The sequence below is a fragment of the Schistocerca cancellata genome, chromosome 10 (genome assembly GCF_023864275.1).
Source record: "Schistocerca cancellata isolate TAMUIC-IGC-003103 chromosome 10, iqSchCanc2.1, whole genome shotgun sequence".
NCBI classification, from domain to species: Eukaryota; Metazoa; Arthropoda; class Insecta; order Orthoptera; family Acrididae; genus Schistocerca; species Schistocerca cancellata.
This window is the reverse complement of record NC_064635.1, coordinates 47,501,773-47,520,959: the sequence shown is the minus strand read 5'-3', so window position 1 is coordinate 47,520,959 and position 19,187 is coordinate 47,501,773. Positions and strand designations below refer to the sequence as shown.

Below are 19,187 nucleotides of genomic sequence, written 5' to 3'. Positions count from 1 at the left end.
ACGTCTGTCGAGCATGTCCCACATAGGTTTAGGTTAGGTTAGGACTCACTGCCACTTCAATGTCTAGGCTTCATAAGACATCCCTGCACACACCCACCACATAGGCCATGGTATTAGAAGGAATTCACAACCACCAACACCGCCACCACTACATGCAGCAGCCATCACACCATCGAACAGGATCTGTTCAATGTACTGCCTGTGGGTAAGGCAACTGTGAACAAAAAGTTCTGTATGGCTGTCAACAATGAAGCTTCCCCACATCATCACAGAACGTTGGAAACTGATTTGCTGGATAACATTTGGCAGGCACCACTCGCCACAGTCTTCACACACAAGCTCGGTCATCACCTTGTGGCAGACGATATCTGGACTCATTTGTGAATAACACATTTTGCCAGTGACGAAGTCGCCACAATATGTCTTGTCAAGTCGGGCACTCAAATAGGATGTCTGGGTTGTAAGTGCTTTCTCATAACTTGTTCATTAGTTTGATCAGACACAGCAGCTCTAGTGGCCCTTCTGAGGTCATCTTGCAGTGCTCTGGCAGTATCTGTATGATGCTGCAACAGAGAGATGGCCAGATATCAGTCCTTACGTGGGGTCATAATGTGTTGGCGACCTTGTCCAACTCACCTCGTTTACTGACCTGTCTCTTTTTAGTGTGTCCACAACCTATGGATGACACATCAAGAGGTGTTGCAGCAACATGACAGAAAGTCAATCCTTTTTGGATCAAACGGACTGCCCTCTCAACTTGCACTGCATTAAAATGTCGCATCGCATGTGCTTGGTTGAATACAACATCCACAAATGACAACTTCCATCTGTGTACCTCACTAGAAAACAATGGGACATAAGTACTCACTTCCTTCTAAGGGTCACCTGACACTATAATACATAACACAGCCAATAGATGGCAAATGATTTTTAAGTTTTGCCAACATTGAAGGTTAAAATCTCGAGCCATGCAATAAGACAAGAGGTACAGCTTGTATCAAAACATATTTAACATACTGGACATGATCACATAATTCCTTTGAACAGTGTATATGAGCCAGGTGGGATACATTCAGACTTAAAGAATAATTCAAATTCCAAAGAAGGCAGGTGCTGACAGGTGTGAATTTGACCAAATCATCCGTTTCATAAATCAGGGTTGCAAAATAGATGTGAATTATTTGCAGAAGAATGGAAAAACTGGAGGAGGTTGACCTCAGGGAGGAACAGTTTTTGTTCCAGGGAAACGAAGGAACACGCAAGGCAATACCTGGACAGAAAGATAAAAGATGGGCAAACCTACATTTATAGCATTTTTAGATTTGTCTAGAATACACTAGTTGAAATTGTGTCAGCAGCAAGAATAAAATACAGGGAGTGGAAGGCTATCTGCCACTTGCACATAAAGCAGCTGCAGAGCAATATGAAAAGATAGGAGTCAAGAAGTGAGACAAGGTTGCAGCCTCTTCACAATGTTGTTCAGTCTGTATATTGAGGAAGCAGTAAAGGAAACCAAGAAAAATTTTGAACCAGAATTTAAAGCTCAGAGAGAAGAAATGACTTGACGTTTTGCTGATGACATTGTAATTCTGTCAGAGATGGCAAATATTTAGGTCAGTTGAATGTTTGGATAATGTCTTGAAAACAGGTTATAAGATGAAATCAACAAAAGTAAAACGTAAGTGATGGAATTTAGTCGAATTAAATCAGGTGGTGCTAAAGGATTTGATTAAGAAATGAGATCTAAAAGTAACAGTTTTGGTATTTGGCAGCAATATAAGCCAAAGTAGAGGGAATATAAAATGTAGACTGACTGTGACACAAAGAGCTTTTCTGAAAAATGAGAAACTTATTAATATCTAATATAAACTGAAATGTTGGGAAGTGTCTTGTGAAGGTATTTGCCTGGAGCATAGCCTTGTACAGGAATGAAATGTAGGTGATAAAAAAATTCAGGCAAGGAGATACTAGAAGCTTTTGAAATTTGGTGCTATGGAAGAGTGCTGAAGATTAGATGTGTAGATTAACTGCAGTGGAGGTACTGAAACAGATAGTGGAAAAAAGAAATTTATAGCATAACTTAATGACTTAAGAGAGTGGTGGATAAGGCACATTCTAAGGCATGTAGGAGTCGTCATTTTGGTAATGGAGGGAAATATGAGAAGTGAAAACTGTAGAGGGAGACCAATGGATGAATACAGAAAACAGGTTCAAATGAATGTATGTTGCAGTAGTAATTCAGAGATGAAGGGCCTTGCACAGGATAGAGTAGCATCAAGATCTACGACAATGGATGTTGGGTCTTTTACGAGCAGAAATATGTGATATTGAGCAAGTAATTTACACCAGTTTTTTCCCAAATATAGGTTACAGTAACATGAGTATTATTCCAACCTGCTATCACTGCATACACTCTCCAAGCAGTTTTATGTGGACTCACCAGTATGACTTGAGAAAGAGTGACACTTTGTCTAATCCTTGACTAGCTAAACAGCTTTTCCACTGACAGTTTACAACATGCAGTTGCCCAGGGAATCAGCTGTCGAAAGATTCTGTAGCAGGCACTCACCTGTACTAATACAAGCAGTTCGTCAGCATTTCTGAGACAGTGGCAACTATGGGCGACCATACAAGTTCTGTGTGGAAGCTTTTAGTCCTTAACTCAATTTGGTAAAAAAAACACCATGCACTAGAGACAAAATTAACTTCTTGGCATTAAGAAGGTGGCTTCTCTGGTTTCATTCTGGGAACAGACAGGAATTCTTTGTGGCTGTCAGTGAGCACAGCAGCACGAGGCACAGTTGAACTTCATGTATTATTAATTTTAATGAAGAGCTATGATGAAATGCTGCTAGCACAATGTCATGTCTTTCCACTTGATGCTGCTTATTACTTTAATCATGCCTCATATAGTGTCCCTTTTATTTTGCCAAATACTGCTTATGTCTTTCGTATTGATGAATGTTCATTTAAATCTGGCAATTTCCACTTTAGCTTTTTTTTCTGTAGTTTACTTTATGTATCTCACAGAATGTTGTGTATCAGATGTGTGCTTTTTTCCACTTTCTCCCCTTACGAATTTCTTGGACAGCCGGAAAGGAGACAACGAAGAACCAGCTCTCTGTCTTCCCTGCTGGTATGTCCTGTTTGCTAAATATGCATGTCTCCTGACTGTTTCATGTGATGCGTGTTGCATTTTGAAGCTGTTTTCACAGCACTGGGGTTTGTTTTGCTGTCTGTGTGTGTGTGTGTGTGTGTGTGTGTGTGTGTGTGTGTGTGTGTTTTGTGTGTGTGTGTGCAGTCCATTATAATGTATGTACATTTTGTGCCTGTGTTTACTGTAAATATTTTGTACAGTTTGCATTCGTCTTCATTGTAAATACATTGTATGGTTAAGTGTGTGGCTTCATGTAGATTTAAAAGCACAGGTATGCCTTCTGGATTGTATTTTGCTCATTTTGAGAAAAATTTATGTTGCAGTGATTCTTGCATGGAAATAAAAAAATCAAGCAGTTAAATAACTTTTTATGCCAGAGTTAGATGCTGATAATACGAGTCATATATTGTCTTACGTCAGTAATGTTACTTGCACTTTTAGCTGTAAGGCATGCATAATTAGCTCAAGATCCCCCCCCCCCCCCCCTTAATTTAAAAAAATATTTTTTACATTTTTTTCCCAAAGGAAACTAGCATAACAAAACTGTAATATGATTTTCTATTTAAAAGCAGCTTTGATTGGTAATTTCGGTTTTATTGTAGCTTATGAAATTATAACAACAAGAAATTTTAAAATGATTCTACTGTAAAAACAAATGTCAACAAAATGAATTCTTTTAATGTTCATATAGTACACATTCCATCAATACACTCGTATGATACGTGAAAGAAATATTTATTTCAGAAAGTAATGTAGATAGTGAAACATTTCTTATTAGTTTCAGCTGACATCCAGTCTGTTATACTAATCAGCTTTTATTTTTTAATTGATCATAGTGGCATGAAAATGTAATGATAAATTTTACAAATTCTGTTTTCCAGCAAATAGTAATGACTAATTTAAAGCATGAAAAAATATAAAGGGGTACTATTTTGAACATTACTTTCACAGTTGAGTTGTCAGTATTGTTGTTTGTTTGACATCACTGTTGACCAGCATGCAAGATTACGTAGTTTGGAACATCATCTTACCTTTCAGATGTTCAATTTGAGGATATACATAGGTGGGCTCACATTTTTGTCACTCGTGGCTGTTAGTTGTGGACTTGCTGTCAGAAAGAGAATGAGTATGTCATTCATACACTCCTGGAAATTGAAATAACAACACCGTGAATTCATTGTCCCAGGAAGGGGAAACTTTATTGACACATTCCTGGGGTCAGATACATCACATGATCACACTGACAGAACCACAGGCACATAGACACAGGCAACAGAGCATGCACAATGTCGGCACTAGTACAGTGTATATCCACCTTTCGCAGCAATGCAGGCTGCTATTCTCCCATGGAGACGATCGTAGAGATGCTGGATGTAGTCCTGTGGAACGGCTTGCCATGCCATTTCCACCTGGCACCTCAGTTGGACCAGTGTTCGTGCTGGACGTGCAGACCGCGTGAGACGACGCTTCATCCAGTCCCAAACATGCTCAAAGGGGGACAGATCCGGAGATCTTGCTGGCCAGGGTAGTTGACTTACACCTTCTAGAGCACGTTGGGTGGCACGGGATACATGCGGACGTGCATTGTCCTGTTGGAACAGCAAGTTACCTTGCCGTTCTAGGAATGGTAGAACGATGGGTTCGATGACGGTTTGGATGTACCGTGCACTATTCAGTGTCCCCTCGACGATCACCAGTGGTGTACGGCCAGTGTAGGAGACCGCTCCCCACACCATGATGCCGGGTGTTGGCCCTGTGTGCCTCGGTCGTATGCAGTCCTGATTGTGGCACTCACCTGCACGGCGCTAAACACGCATACGACCATCATTGGCACCAAGGCAGAAGTGACTCTCATCGCTGAAGACGACACGTCTCCATTCGTCCCTCCATTCACGCCTGTCGCGACACCACTGGAGGCGGGCTGCACGATGTTGGGGCGTGAGCGGAAGACGGCCTAACGGTGTGCGGGACCGTAGCCCAGCTTCATGGAGACGGTTGCGAATGGTCCTCGCCGATACCCCAGGAGCAACAGTGTCCCTAATTTGCTGGGAAGTGGCGGTCCCCTACAGCACTGCGTAGGATCCTACGGTCTTGGTGTGCATCCGTGCGTCGCTGCGGTCCGGTCCCAGGTCGACGGGCACGTGTACCTTCCGCTGATCACTGGCGACAACATCGATGTACTGTGGAGACCTCACGCCCCACGTGTTGAGCAATTCGGCGGTACGTCCAGCCGGCCTCCCGCATGCCCACTATACGCCCTCACTCAAAGTCCGTCAACTGCACATACGGTTCACGTCCACGCTGTCGCGGCATGCTACCAGTGTTAAAGACTGCGATGGAGCTCCGTATGCCACGGCAAACTGGCTGACACTGACGGCGGCGGTGCACAAATGCTGCGCAGCTGGTTCCTGGTGTGTCCGCTGTGCCGTGCGTGTGATCATTGCTTGTACAGCCCTCTCGCAGTGTCCGGAGCAAGTATGGTGGGTCTGACACACCAGTGTCAATGTGTTCTTTTTTCCATTTCCAGGAGCGTATTTTACATTTCCCAGTGTTCAGCCAGATCAATGCTTCCATTTTTACTTATACAGCAGCTTCCCTGGACATTGTTAGTGATGTTAAAGGCCTTGTTTGAATCAAACCTGAACACCCAAGAACATAACGTAGATCTGTCAACCCAGTACATGTGTTTACTAATACAACTGAGCATATGATTTTGTTTTTAAATTCAGGAAAATAAGTGTATGTGGTCAGAGTGGTCTAACATTGCCCTAACATTATACTTCATTCTTTACTTTTCCAAATATTTTGGCAGCTCTTTGTAATACATGAATTTAAAGTGTGCCGTGATTTGCCTGTACAGCTTAAACAATTACCTCGAGTTACTGAACCAGTAATGATGCAGTTTAACACAACAGGTATTAATTGGAGTAATTGCACATGCATTTGTGTGTTTGTCATTGATTGGATGCCATTTGTAGCCGTAGCTTTGCAACAGTGCATTTCTCATCTGTTGGTATCGAGCAAGTTTTGCGCAATCCAGCACCATCTATCCCACTGTGACCTTATTGTCAGGTCAGGTATTCCCTCCCCCAATCATGCGTATGAGTAAATGGACTCCCCTAAAGTGCTTCAACTCTTGCCATTTAAGAGCACATGCCTGAGGATAAAAAAGAAAGTCATGAACATGTTCATGATCCTCTTCATGCACAAAATCAACAATACAACCACAGTTGAAATTTTGTTTGCTTTTGTGGGGGGGAGGGGGCAATAGAGAGTGAGAGATTGTTGTTGTCTGTTGTGATGTTATACAATACTATATAGAAGCATGAGCATTGTAGAAGTTGGTTGCTTCATGTGTCTTGTTACAGTGAGTGCTTCGTGAGAGGCAATGACCTGGAGGGTTGCATGAAAACTGTATTTGTAAGGGTCTGTGTAGTTTGTCAGCAGGACAGATGTTGTACTGTGATTCCATTTTCAGGGCCACTCAAGCTACATCACACACCTGGACTGGTCAGAGGACAGCCAGCACATCAGGAGTAACTCAGGAGACTATGAACTCTTATACTGTAAGTTTGATATTTACAACTCTTGTTACATATGGTAGATCACAGCATTTGGTAGTTTTACCATGTAGGCTACAATACCAAACTATTACAGCTAAATCCTTGTTAAAATTAATAACTCTTTGTTAGTGTACTGACAGAGATGAACTGTTTTTAGGAAGATTATGATTCAAGCCTATAGTTGTCAAAAGGGATCATAGTCCTTCTTAAGAATCCTGAAGAACTTAAAGGAAATAGGCAACAATAGTATACATTGAGTAATGCTCCATACAACTGAAATGTTAACTCCAAAAACTAAAGATTTCTCTAAAATTAAAATTCAATGTTTAAGTAAGCTAGGGGAAATGACTTTCCCAATCATGATTGAGAGATCCAAAACAGAGATGAATGTAAAAAGAAACAGCAAAGTATTTATCATAACTGTATTGCTGCTATTATTATTATTATTATTATTATTATTATTATTATTATTATTATTATATCCTCAGGTCACTTTTCCATTTCAATTTCCTGTTTTCTTGTAGTTTCCTTTTCTTCAGTACACTTTCATATATTCCATTTTTTCTTCCTGTCCCTTGACCACTTCATACTGGCCTTTTTCACTCTCATACCTTGGAGTCATTCCATATTCAATACTTTCCCCTGAATACTTCTGTCCATTGTTTCTTCAGCCTTTATATATTTTTTTCTACATTCTTTTGTGCTTTGTGGATCCAACTTGTTGACTTCTTATCTCACGAAGATTTGAAGACATTTTGGTTAATCTGCCGAGTTCCATTAGATATAAATGTCCAAGAGATACTAGTCTTCTTTTTCTCATAACTTTGATACATTTTAATAAATTTCCTTGTTACTTAGTAACCACCAATCTTCCATAGGTTTTCAGGGGGCTAATATTTTCCTAATGATTTGTCTTTGTAGTTTTCGAATTTATCTAAAATGTAGTGTAATGCTAGACATGTACTTGGGTATAGAATTCTGGTTTCACTACTGTATCGCAAGGCCTTACCTTTGCATTTTTAGATAGGCATTGTTTTGTCGTAAGCATTCAGTTACACCACATGCCCTTCCCATCTGATGTATCTCTTCTTCTATAGCAGCTGTTTCCAAAGCATTTTCTTGGATTATCTCCTCAAAATATTTAATTTCCTTAACCTTCTGTATTTGGCCAATATCTGTATTCAGAAATTTTGGTGTATTTTTAAGATTTGTTCAAAATTTTCTCATCTGTAGTGACTCTTAAGCAGGTTCTGTGGGCTATTTCTTTTAAAAGATTAATTTGTGTTGCAGCAAATACCTCTTTTTACTATCAGCATCATAATATATTTAATGACCTTTATTGATCACTTTGCTCAATTATTCAAAGAGGTGTTGTTATTCAATAATAAAATTCAGTCCAATAATAATTCAATAAGATAATTCAGTAATGCATTGGCTATTGAATAATTATTGCAGTTTGTTATATAAAGGGCATTTTGCTCTTCTGACTGCCCAATATTTCTTCATTCTTTCAGATGTTTTCTTTCTTTCTGTAGTCTTTTTATTGATCTTTATCTCTAGTCCAACATGCGTATATTGCAGTGTTTTGGTTTCCTCCATTTAGTTTTCTAATCCATCTACTGTAATTTGGAGTTCTCTTGTATCTTCCTTAATTTCTGTGGTGCATTTAATGTTGCTCTTAGTATTCCACAATTTTTTTTATTATTCTCCAATTCCGTTTTCTGGTGTCTCACCAGATGAGCAAAGAATGTGATAATGTGATGTGTTTGCTCCTGATCGGTTTGTTACTATTATTATTATTTGGCTCACTCATTTTTAGATGGTAGTAATTTAATAACGTGGGTTACAAGACACGTTATCGCTAAGTTAACCGTGTTCTTTGAGACCCCAATGAACTATTCTGCAGGTACTCAGGACAACTGCCTTCTGCAGTTCACACCAGAGCTAAGAATAATGTGTTAGGTCCTTTAGGCTGTTCAGTCCATTTTTAATGTATGCCAGTTATTATAATGGGCAGTCAAGTGAAGATGAGATGAATGGAAAATAGTAAGTAAAGTGTTTATCATTTCAAAAGTAATTGCCATAACTATTAATACATTTATCACATTGTGAACCAATATGGACAGTGCCTTCACAGAAAAGAGTTTGCAGCAGGTTACAGAACTATGACTGTACCCAGCCATCCACCTCCTTGTCTGAAGTGAATCGACAGCCACAATTTTTTTTCTGAACTCCAAAAATATGTAAATCGAATAGGGGCAGATCAGGACTGTATGGAGGATTTGTAAGGGCTTTCCTGTGAAACTTCTACAGTGTAGTCGAATCAGACTTCTCAAAACGTGAGTGAGTTCTTAAACACCCTCCATACAGTCCCGATTTCTCCGCGTGTGAATTCCGTATTTTTGGTACCCTGAGAGAGGCATATGTTGCTGTTGATTTGCTTTGAATGAAGAGATGCATGCCTGGGTACAACCGTGATTCCATAGGCAATTGAAAAGATTTTTCCAGGAAGGTATAGCTGCCATGTTTAACACTGGAATAAATATATTATCATTGATGGTGTTTACTTTTTAGATAAGGAATGGTTTATGAACTTTTTCCCCCCTCTGCTGCCTCTTCATTTGCCTGCCCCTAATGTTATTATTTCTCTTTGATGCAGTAATTATGTTTTTGATTCACACAAAAATAAATTTCACATCGATACTGTCTTCTTGCCCAGGATGGTTATATGCTTTGGTGCAAAGATATTCACCAAGTTCACATCTGACATAAAGTAAGAGACTGGGAATCCAGACTAACTGAAAATAAAATTAAGAACATGCCTGATAAGCATCCTTGCAAATTATTTTGATATTTAGGAGCAGGGATTGAAAATTTCTATTGAATACATGACAAATAACACTATTAATTGTGCAGCTGCATGGCAGGTAGCAGCTCATAGTACAAATATGTCATCATATCGTAGGAGATTAACAGCTGCTACTTAATATACACTGCCTGACAAAAAAGTTGAACACTCCGAAGGTGTGGTCATAGATTAATGTAACTTTGCACTTGTTCACACAATCAGTGGGAATCTAAATAATTGGTTGCAATTCTCTGTGAGAAGTGGAACAGATACCAGAGTGCATTATTTTTGTTCATTTTTAGTGTCTTTACCAGTTCCGTGAGTGTACATAAGGGGCACAAACAGCATCAGGTGTTGAGTGATTACTGTGAAGAGTACAGACATGGTGTGTTATCATGTGAGGCAGTGTTATCAGCACCTGACAGAGTTTGAAAGGGTCTTCTGGTTGAGTTGTGCAATATCAAGATCGGTAGAGCATTCTGATGTGAAAGTGGCCTAATATTGAACTGTACAGGGAAGTGGGTGCGGGCATACTCTTCGTCGAGGTTCTGGTCGACAACTTATAATCAGCACAAGATCGTTAAATCATAATGTAAGTATCTTGACAAGATACAGGATCTGGTACTAACTCTGTTAAACTCGTTTTGAATATTCACAGTGATGTGACAAAAAGGGCAGAAAGTCGACTGCTTCATGCGTTTACAGTGAGGTGACAAAAATCATGGGATACATTCTAATATCGTGTCAGATCTTCATTTGCCCAGAGTAGTATAGCAGCTTGACTTGGCACGGACTCAACAAGCCTCTGAGGTCCCCTGCAGAAATGCAGAGGCATGCTGCACTATAGCCGTCCGTAATTGTGAAAGTGATGCCAGTGCGGTATTTTGTGCACGAACTGACCTCTCGATGATGTCCCATGTTGGACAATATGGGTGGCCAAACCATTCGCTTGAATTGTTCACAATGTTCTTCAAACCAATCACAAACAATTGTGGCACGATGACACTGAACACTATCATCCATAAAAATTCAGTCATTGTTCGTGACCCTGAAGTCCATGGGTGGCTGCAAAAGGTCTCAAAGTAGCCAGACATGACCATTTCCAGTCAACGGTTGGTTCTGTCGGACCAGAGGGCACAGTCCATTACATGTAAACACAGAGCAAATCAGCTTGCACAGTGCCTTGTTGACAACTTGAGTCCACAGTTTCGTGTAGTCTTCACCCCTCTCGAACTCTGCCATCAGCTCTTACCAATAAAATTCAGGACTCATCTGACCAGGCCACAGTTTCCAGTCATCTAGGGGCAAACGGACATGGTCATGAGCCCAGGAGAGGTACTACAAGCAATGTTGTGCTGTCAGAAAAGGCACTTGCATAGGTCATTTGCTGCCACAGCCTATTAACACCAAATTTTGCCACACTGTACTGACTTACGCAATCATTGTACATCCCACATTGATTTCTGCAGTTATTTCAAACAGTATTGCTTGTCTGCTAGCACTGACAGCTCTACACAAACGCCACTGCTCTCCATCGTTAAGTGAAGGCTGTCGGCCACTGCGTTGTCTGTGGTGAGAGTAATGCCTGAAATTCAGTATTCTCAGCACACTCCTGATATTGAATTCCCTTAAGATTTTCAAAACGGAATGTCCCGTGTGTCTAGCTGCAACTACCATTCTGTGTTCATCAGTTAATTCCTGTTGTGTGACCACAATCGTATCAGAAACCTTTTCACACGAATCGCCTTAGTCAAATGAAAGCCCCACCAGTGCACTGCCCTTTTACATGTTGTGTAAATGATACCACCGTCTATATTTGTGCATAATGCAATCCCATGATTTTCTTTGCATGCTAACAGAGACTGCTGTTACTGGGAAGTGGTGCTGAAGTGAGTTATTTCAGCATATCTATTATTTCCTGCTGCTCTTCATATTTTTTGTGCCTGTGTTGCACCACGATTTAAGTAGAACCCTGTTAGTGTGTTCCACCAGTACCTAGAAAATAACTGGGATAAACTCAATTGAAACACTGTGAAGTATCAGCAGCACTACTAAAAATTGTATTTTGATGAATGTACTGCAGTGTCCTGTGACAGCGTGGCACTGTTTCAGTGGCCCTATAGAGTCAAAGATGAAATGGAACTGCTGTTAAGGAACTTAAAATGGTAATTTTTTGTGCTTTTGGGTGGTACATCACACACAAGTTCCTAAAAAAAGGTTGTTCTCAGACCTTTTGGCATGGAATATCAATCTTAACCCAACAGAAAGTATATTTATAACGAAATTCTCTGAAAGTTTGGTTACAAACTAATAAAAATGAAAGCAAACTTTCACAGCATCTTGAATGAAAGTTAGGCAATGCCATAGCATTTGAAACTAAGGTTTGCTTCATCTAACTTCAGAGGAAAGAAGTACTGGCCAAAATTTAATGTATCAAGCTGCCCATATTTTTTCCTCAGTAAACTACATTTTTACTTGCCATTTGCAAAATATTGTTTCAGGATCTTCAGCAAGTCAGTAATGAAAACTGTTCAAAATCTGGCAGTTAAATTTTTGTTCTTGAATACGATGTCTTTCTCATGATTTAGTTTTGAATAATTATCGTGAAGTATTTGTTGTGATCTTCCCTTTCATTCATGTCTCACATTTCTTCAGAAGCATAGTTCTGTTACTACACTGTTCTCCCTCTGCCTACAGGGAATGCCGGTCTGTGTAGGCAGATACAGCAGTCCTCTTCAATGAGAGACATTACGTGGGCAACAACCAACTGCACCATCACTTTCGACACAGTCGGCATTTGGCCGGAGGGCGCTGACGGCACGGACGTAAATGGCTGCTGTCGAGCCCACGAGGCTCCGCTGCTCGCCACGGCTGACGATTTTGGCAAAGTCAAGCTGTACACATTCCCTGCCTCACAGCCTAAGGTATGAACATTGTGGTGTGTGTGTGTGTGTGTGTGTGTGTGTGTGTGTGTGTGTGTGTGTGTGTGTGAGTGAGTGAGAGAGGGGGGGGGGGCAGGAACCAGTTTGGGATGATATTGGTTTTTTTTATGTTGCCAAATTGATCTTCTTTTTTTATAGCCTCTGTAGGATCACTGGTATTACCTTTATATACTCCTTTTTTTTTCCCTTCTAGCCCCACGAGTTCTTCGTACTTTCTCCTCTTAAATCCTCAGTACCTCCACCCTCCTGCTCGACTGATGAATGTCCTCCCTTCTCATGTATCCTCCTGTCTATGATCATGGGCATACTTTGTCATGGGCATACTTTGTTGATATTCATCTTATAACTTCTTTTCATTATACTATTCATTCTTTTCAACTGATCTTCTAGTCTCTCTCTCTCTCTCTCTCTCTCTCTCTCTCTTTTTTTTTTTTTTTTTTGCCAACTCTGGCAGAAATGCAATGTCACCTCCTAATTGTAATTTTTTATCCCTGAACTTTAACTCCCATTCTGAATTTCTCCTTGGTTTCCTTTATTGTTCACTCAGTGTACAGATTCAGCAACATCAGGAATCGGCTATCAACCTGTCCCCTTCCATCTCAATTGCTGCTTCCCTTCCATATCCTTAGAATCATAACTGCAGTCTGTTTTCCGTACAAGCTGTGAATAGCCTATTGTTCTCTGTAGCTACTATAATTTGAAAGTGTGTATACCAGTCAGCATTGTCAAAGGCTTTCTCTGAATCTACAAATGTTACAAATATAAGTTTTGTGTAACTCTCTTTAACCATTATCTTATAACAAGGAGAGGTTCCCAGTGCTTGGATTGGTTTACTGAAACCATCTGTACAGTTATGAACATTCAGGTCCAAGGTATTACACCTTACAGCCATTCACACTGGTGGATCCTCATTTGCAAGTAACTGATGGGAATTTTTTTTTTTTTTATTTTTGCATCATGCTCTACAACTTTAAAGATAATAATTATATACACACTGCTTGGGTAATGTAATGGTTAACATACAGTCCTCATATGCAAAAGGTTGTAGGTTCAAATCTTGTCAGGTGCATTAAAATTTATTTTTAAATCCATATTGAAATAACTTTATTATTTTTATGCAGTTAATTCATTGCCATGTCATATTAATCATTGCATTAACTATTTCATTTGCCCTTATTTTAACTTTGTCATTCTTTTTAATTTGAAATATTTGTGCATGTGATTTTTTATTATTTTTATTTACCTATCGCAATATTTTAAACATTTGAAAATGCCCTTGATTAAAAAACAAAAGACAAAATATCTATTTATATTGACTGTGCAGTGGTATCATTTTTTTTTTTTTTTTTTTTTTTTTTTTTTTTTTTTTTTTTTTTTTTTTGCCATAAGGTGTACCCTTTTTGGGTGGTAATCATCATGCAAACATTTAAAACATAAATTGTTATTGCACTATGGACAAGGTAATGGAGATAAAGATTTAAACAGAAGAAGAGATTGTTAGTGAAACAAAATTCAAGCAAAATGAAGAAAAGAAATAATAAATGCAATAACATGGACGAAAATGTAAGATGATAAAATAGAAGACGTTATATTGAAGTTAATAAATGACAATATGTAAAAGATTTCTAGTGGAAAAAGAATGATTGGAAGAAAAGTGGAGCAAATGAAAAAGTTAACATCATTATTAATCTGGTGTAACATGGGAACAGAAATTTAAAAAAATACATTTAAATCAAATCATTTAATAAAAATAATGATAAGTCATTTTGATAAAGATTTAAAAATAAAAAATTTCATGTGACCAGAGAAGATTGGAACCCACAATCTTTTGCATGTGAGAACTAAACCATAACTGTGACACTGCTTAGCACTTCTTTACTTAGCACTAGCTGGCATTAGATTTTGTTATTCATACAGCTGCTTCTTTCTCCAAAGGTCTCTTTAATTTTCTTAAATGTGCCATCTATTTTTCCCGTAGTTACCCTGTGGGAAGTCCAGGTTGAAATTAACTTTCCCAGTTCATGTCCCCTCACTTTCATGCTCACTCTCTGCCAATGCAACCACCAGCCTTTCCCCTCTCTGCTCCTCTTCTTTTCCATACACCATGACATGATTTTCCCAAGTTTTCATGCAGTTCTTACTGAATATGTAAATTTTTCTTTTAGTCACTTTGCCACATTTACGGCGGTCACAGCAGCCACGTGACATCTGTGGCATTCCTGCACGACGACTCGCGACTCATCTCAACAGGTGGGCGTGACACTAGTGTCATGCAGTGGGCACTGGTCTGATTCAGCTGATGAAGTCACACAGTCAGTGAATTATTTATTCCCATAGTGAACGGAATGCAAAACAAAATGTGTTCTTCCCACTGTAACAGACAGATGATTGTGTGTTTATTTTTTTATAAAAAGGAGCTACAGGCACTGTGTCAGTGGATAAAATGTGCGATTATAATAGTTCTGATGTATTCTGTCAGTAAGTGCTTGAGAATCTGATATTTGGAATTTTTTAAGGTGTGTCTACTAGAATATAATCACATTCTGCTGGGGACAGTTGATAGAATGGAAATTTCAGTTAACCATCAGTTACAATACAACAGAGTTTTGAGTAAAGTTATCAGAATGTTGTAATAATTGGAAGTTCTGATTAGGTGTTATTTTTTGTGCATTTTACAGATTGTCTGACTCAGGTTCAGAGGTCCTCTACCTGGGATATTATGAAACAAGTGCTCTTTCTCTTCCTCTCAGGGATAACAAAAATATGCCTATTATTTATTGGCTCATAGGCCTTTTGGAAATGTTTGTCTGCAGATTATAGTAGAACATTAGGAGCTGTCTTCAAATACTTGATAAGAAACTAGATCTTGCATTTTTTTTTTTTTTTTTTACTCCATTTTACTGGTGAGGACAAAGTAGAAAGCTGTTGGCACCAGCAACAGATATATATCATTTATGCTTGAGTACGAAAGAGTATTTCTGCTATGCATAATTGGAAAATGATGTGCCTTCTGCAATTCTTAACTGCTGTGCAGCTGCAAATGCATTAAAACTGTGCTAAGTTTGTGAATATACACTACAATTATGTTTAAATTTTGTACAGTTTATTACACTGAGTTTATGATGTATTTCATGAAATGTATTGTGCTAAACTTAATAATTTATTAATTAATGTAGTACTGTACAGTAAAATGTCCATAAAGCCACTGTTAATGAACTAGACTGTTCATATGTCCATTGTATTGTTTTACTAATACACATGAAATTTAACAGCAAAAAGTATGAATGTTTAATCAATTTCGCTTTTCCCACTGGTTTGTAAATAGCACGTGAGCACTGTCTTTGTATTAATCACTTCTGTATAAACTTTTTTTTGGACTTAAATGAGCACTGTCAGACCATCATCATCATCATCATCTTAGACCTGCTGGTGACAAATAGACCCAAATATTTTGACTTATTGTAGAACAGGGATTCAGTGATCATAAGGCCATTAGAGAATTACTAAAAGTGGCTGTAAATTGGAATACAAAGGAATGTAGGAAGATCTTTGTTTAGCAAGAGTGACAGAGGTAGATTTCGTATTACCTGACAGGTCAACATACAAATTTCATCTGCAGCACTGATAATTTTAAGCATCAATGTACAAAAATCAAAAGCATCATACAATATGCTTTTAGACCTGTATGGTCCAAGCAAAATTGTGAGAGATGGAGAAGGCCCACTGTTGTTAGACAACCACATTAGGAAGCTGCTACAAAATCAAAGCGAGCTTCACTGCCAATTTAACTGTCAAAGCCTCACAAACAAATAAAAGCTTAACAAAACTAAAATTATCATAAGAAGGGTAGTGCATGAAGCATTCATCAAATCTGAAAGCAAATTCTGTCTGCCAACTGAACAGAAAATCTTAAAAATTTTGGTTCTTACAATCAATCGGCAAATGGATCGAAGCCATCTGTCCAGGTGTTCTGTGACCATGATGGCACTGAAACTGGGGAAGACACAGAAAATCCAAACATCTCATTCCAAAACTGTTTCACAGAAGATTGCTCTTAAAATGACAGATATCAAAATAAGTAACCAAGAGATAGGAAAGCAAACTAAAATCACTAAACAAGGGAAAGGCCACTGGACCTGACGGGATACCATTTTGATTCTACAGAGAACTACAAAAGAATTCCATGTCTTCTAGCACCCAAGTGCTGTAGGTCTCTAGTAGAATGAAGCATTCCTAATGATTAGGTAAAAGCACAGTTCATTACCGTTTTCAAGAAGGATCAGCAAATACGCCCACAGAACTATAATCCTATATCTCTGATGTTAGTCTGTTGTAGGCTGCGGGGACATGTTTTATGCTTATGTTTTATGACATTTCTGGAGACGAAAAATCTCCTCTGTAAGAACTGACATGGGTTTTGAAAACAATAGTCATGTGGAATCCAGTTCGCTCTGTTCCCATGAAAACAGTAGATACAGATGCCAAGGCGGATTCTGTGTTCTTTACTTCCAGAAAGCGTTCAATACAGTTGAGCACTGCCACCTACTGAACAAAATACAAGTGGAATATCAGATCAACTGTGTGACTGGATCGAAGAGTTTGTAGCACACAGAACACAGCATGGCATTCTAAAGAGAGAGAAGTCTTTAGACATAAATGCAGCTTCAGAGATGCACCAAGGAAATGTCACAGGACCATTACTTCTCACAATATACAAAGTGGAGAAAAATTGTGTCATGAAATTTTAACCCTGGATAGCTATTGCCAGTAGGAACTAAAATTACTAACAATGTGTAGGTCGAAAACGCATCACTTTTAAACTATGGAAACTTGGCACCACGTGCTCCGATTGGCCGTGGGATTGCCCTGTTGCCATTCGTCGATTGGCGGGCAGTGCTATGGTTGTCGGTTCACACATACAAACATCCTTCGCCCTGTCACTGCCCCAACGTGATACACACATGTGTAGAATAGGTCTTGCTGTTTGTCTCCACCTCACATCAGAGGCATTCACAATAAGCTTCACTTTGGAGCGCACACGTCACCTGAGATTTAGTCATACGGTAAGCATGACGGCACAGTATTCATTTGAAGAATGAGATATGGTTTTTGTTTATGGACTAGCCGAGAGTAATGTGCATGAAGCTCGATGGTTGTGTGGAGGACGGTACCCAGCAAGACGCCACCCACACCCATAAATGTTTACAGTAATTCACTAGCAACTTAGCAAAACAAGCTCGTTAGCAGGATATCAGGGTGATGCTGAAAGACCTTGAAAGCGACTTGAAGAGACTGTTCTCCTGCACTTCAAGGAAGCATCCACGACAATTACTCGAGTGGTTGGACAGGACATGGGGCTCACTCATCGGTTAATGTGAGAGATTTTGAGGGATGACATCCAGCATCCATTTAGTTTCCACCCTGTCAAAGACATAAATCCTGTGGTGGACTATGAGCACAGGCAAGGGTTTTGCCGTTGGTTTCTGCAACATGTTGCACAAGATCCCGACTTCCCTGCCATTGTGTTGTTTACCGACAAGTGCACCTTCCATCAGGATGGCCTTTACAACACTTGAAACATTCACTACTGGACGAGCAGAAAACCTCATATGATGTATGTCCATGGACACCAGGAACAATTTTCGTTCAGCATTTGGCAGGCATTGTGGATGACCGCCTGACTGGGCCAGTCTGTCTACCTCCTTGACTTACTGGGACAAATTAGCTTCACTTTTTGCAAGAAACTCTATCCGGCCTGGGGGAAGATGTTCCCCTGGACATATGGCTACACATGTGGTTGCAGCATGATGGAGCGCCCGAACATAACAGTCGTGCTGTGTGCGGATATTTAAATGAACTTTTCAACAGCCAGGTAATTGGCAGAGGGGCTCATAGGACATGGCAGACGCGATCACCAGACCTCACACCACTGGACTTTTCCCTGTGGGTATTCTTCAAAGCTCTAGTTCACCCACCCGGACGCGAACCACCTAGAAACAAAGAGGAATTAATGGATCACATTCAACATGCCGCCAATCACATCAGGGCAATGCCAGGAATCTTTGAAAGAGTTCAGCAAACACCGTTCGACGTTATCCAGCTTGTGCAGCATCAGAGGGTCGCCAGTTCGAACAGCTGCTTTAAATAAACAATGTCCTAGCTATAAAAAAGGCCCTTTTTAGGGCCGACACAATTTGTAAAAGACTTTCTGTATGTGAATTAACAGCTGTTGATGGGAATTAACAGCTGTTGATGGTATGTCTTATCATGAAACTAAAATGGATGTGTCAGGACCCCAGCAGATTAACCCCCAGAGTGGAAGGCTGGCACACTACCACCGAGCGTGTGGGTCGCCTCGGATAGTCCAGTAGGCAAACCATTCACAGTCATGTGTTGTCCAGAGCATCTAGAACCAGGGCAATCCCGCGGCCAACCTGACCATGTGACATCAAATTTCCATATTTTAAAAATAGTGCGTTGTCAACCTACACAACATTAGCAATTTTCATTTCTACTGGCATCAGCTATCCTGGGTTAAAATTTTGTGACAAAATTTTTCTCCACCCTGTATATAAATAGCATAGAATATGCCAGAATTTTCATGAGACTGTTGGGATGATTCTGTTGTTCAGAGAGAAGTCACAATGCTAGAAAATTGTAGCAAAATATGGGGAGAC

At 39.6% G+C, this 19,187-nt stretch overlaps 1 protein-coding gene across 7 annotated transcripts in view; it reads left to right on the top strand.

Annotated features, from left to right (window-relative positions):
- Positions 1–15,778, top strand: part of LOC126106309 (echinoderm microtubule-associated protein-like 2) — a 790,720-nt gene extending 774,942 nt beyond the window's left edge. For 5 of the 7 annotated variants that reach the window (XM_049912530.1, XM_049912534.1, XM_049912533.1 and 2 more), the window contains 4 exons: positions 3,092–3,136; positions 6,636–6,723; positions 12,266–12,492; positions 14,676–15,778. In XM_049912530.1, coding sequence (XP_049768487.1) covers positions 3,092–3,136; positions 6,636–6,723; positions 12,266–12,492; positions 14,676–14,801 — 486 coding nt within the window. In that variant the 3' untranslated portion in view covers positions 14,802–15,778. The remainder of the gene's footprint in view (positions 1–3,091; positions 3,137–6,635; positions 6,724–12,265; positions 12,493–14,675) is intronic. The other 2 variants (XM_049912535.1, XM_049912531.1) reach the window with 1 other exon arrangement.
- Positions 15,779–19,187: the final 3,409 nt, after the last annotated feature.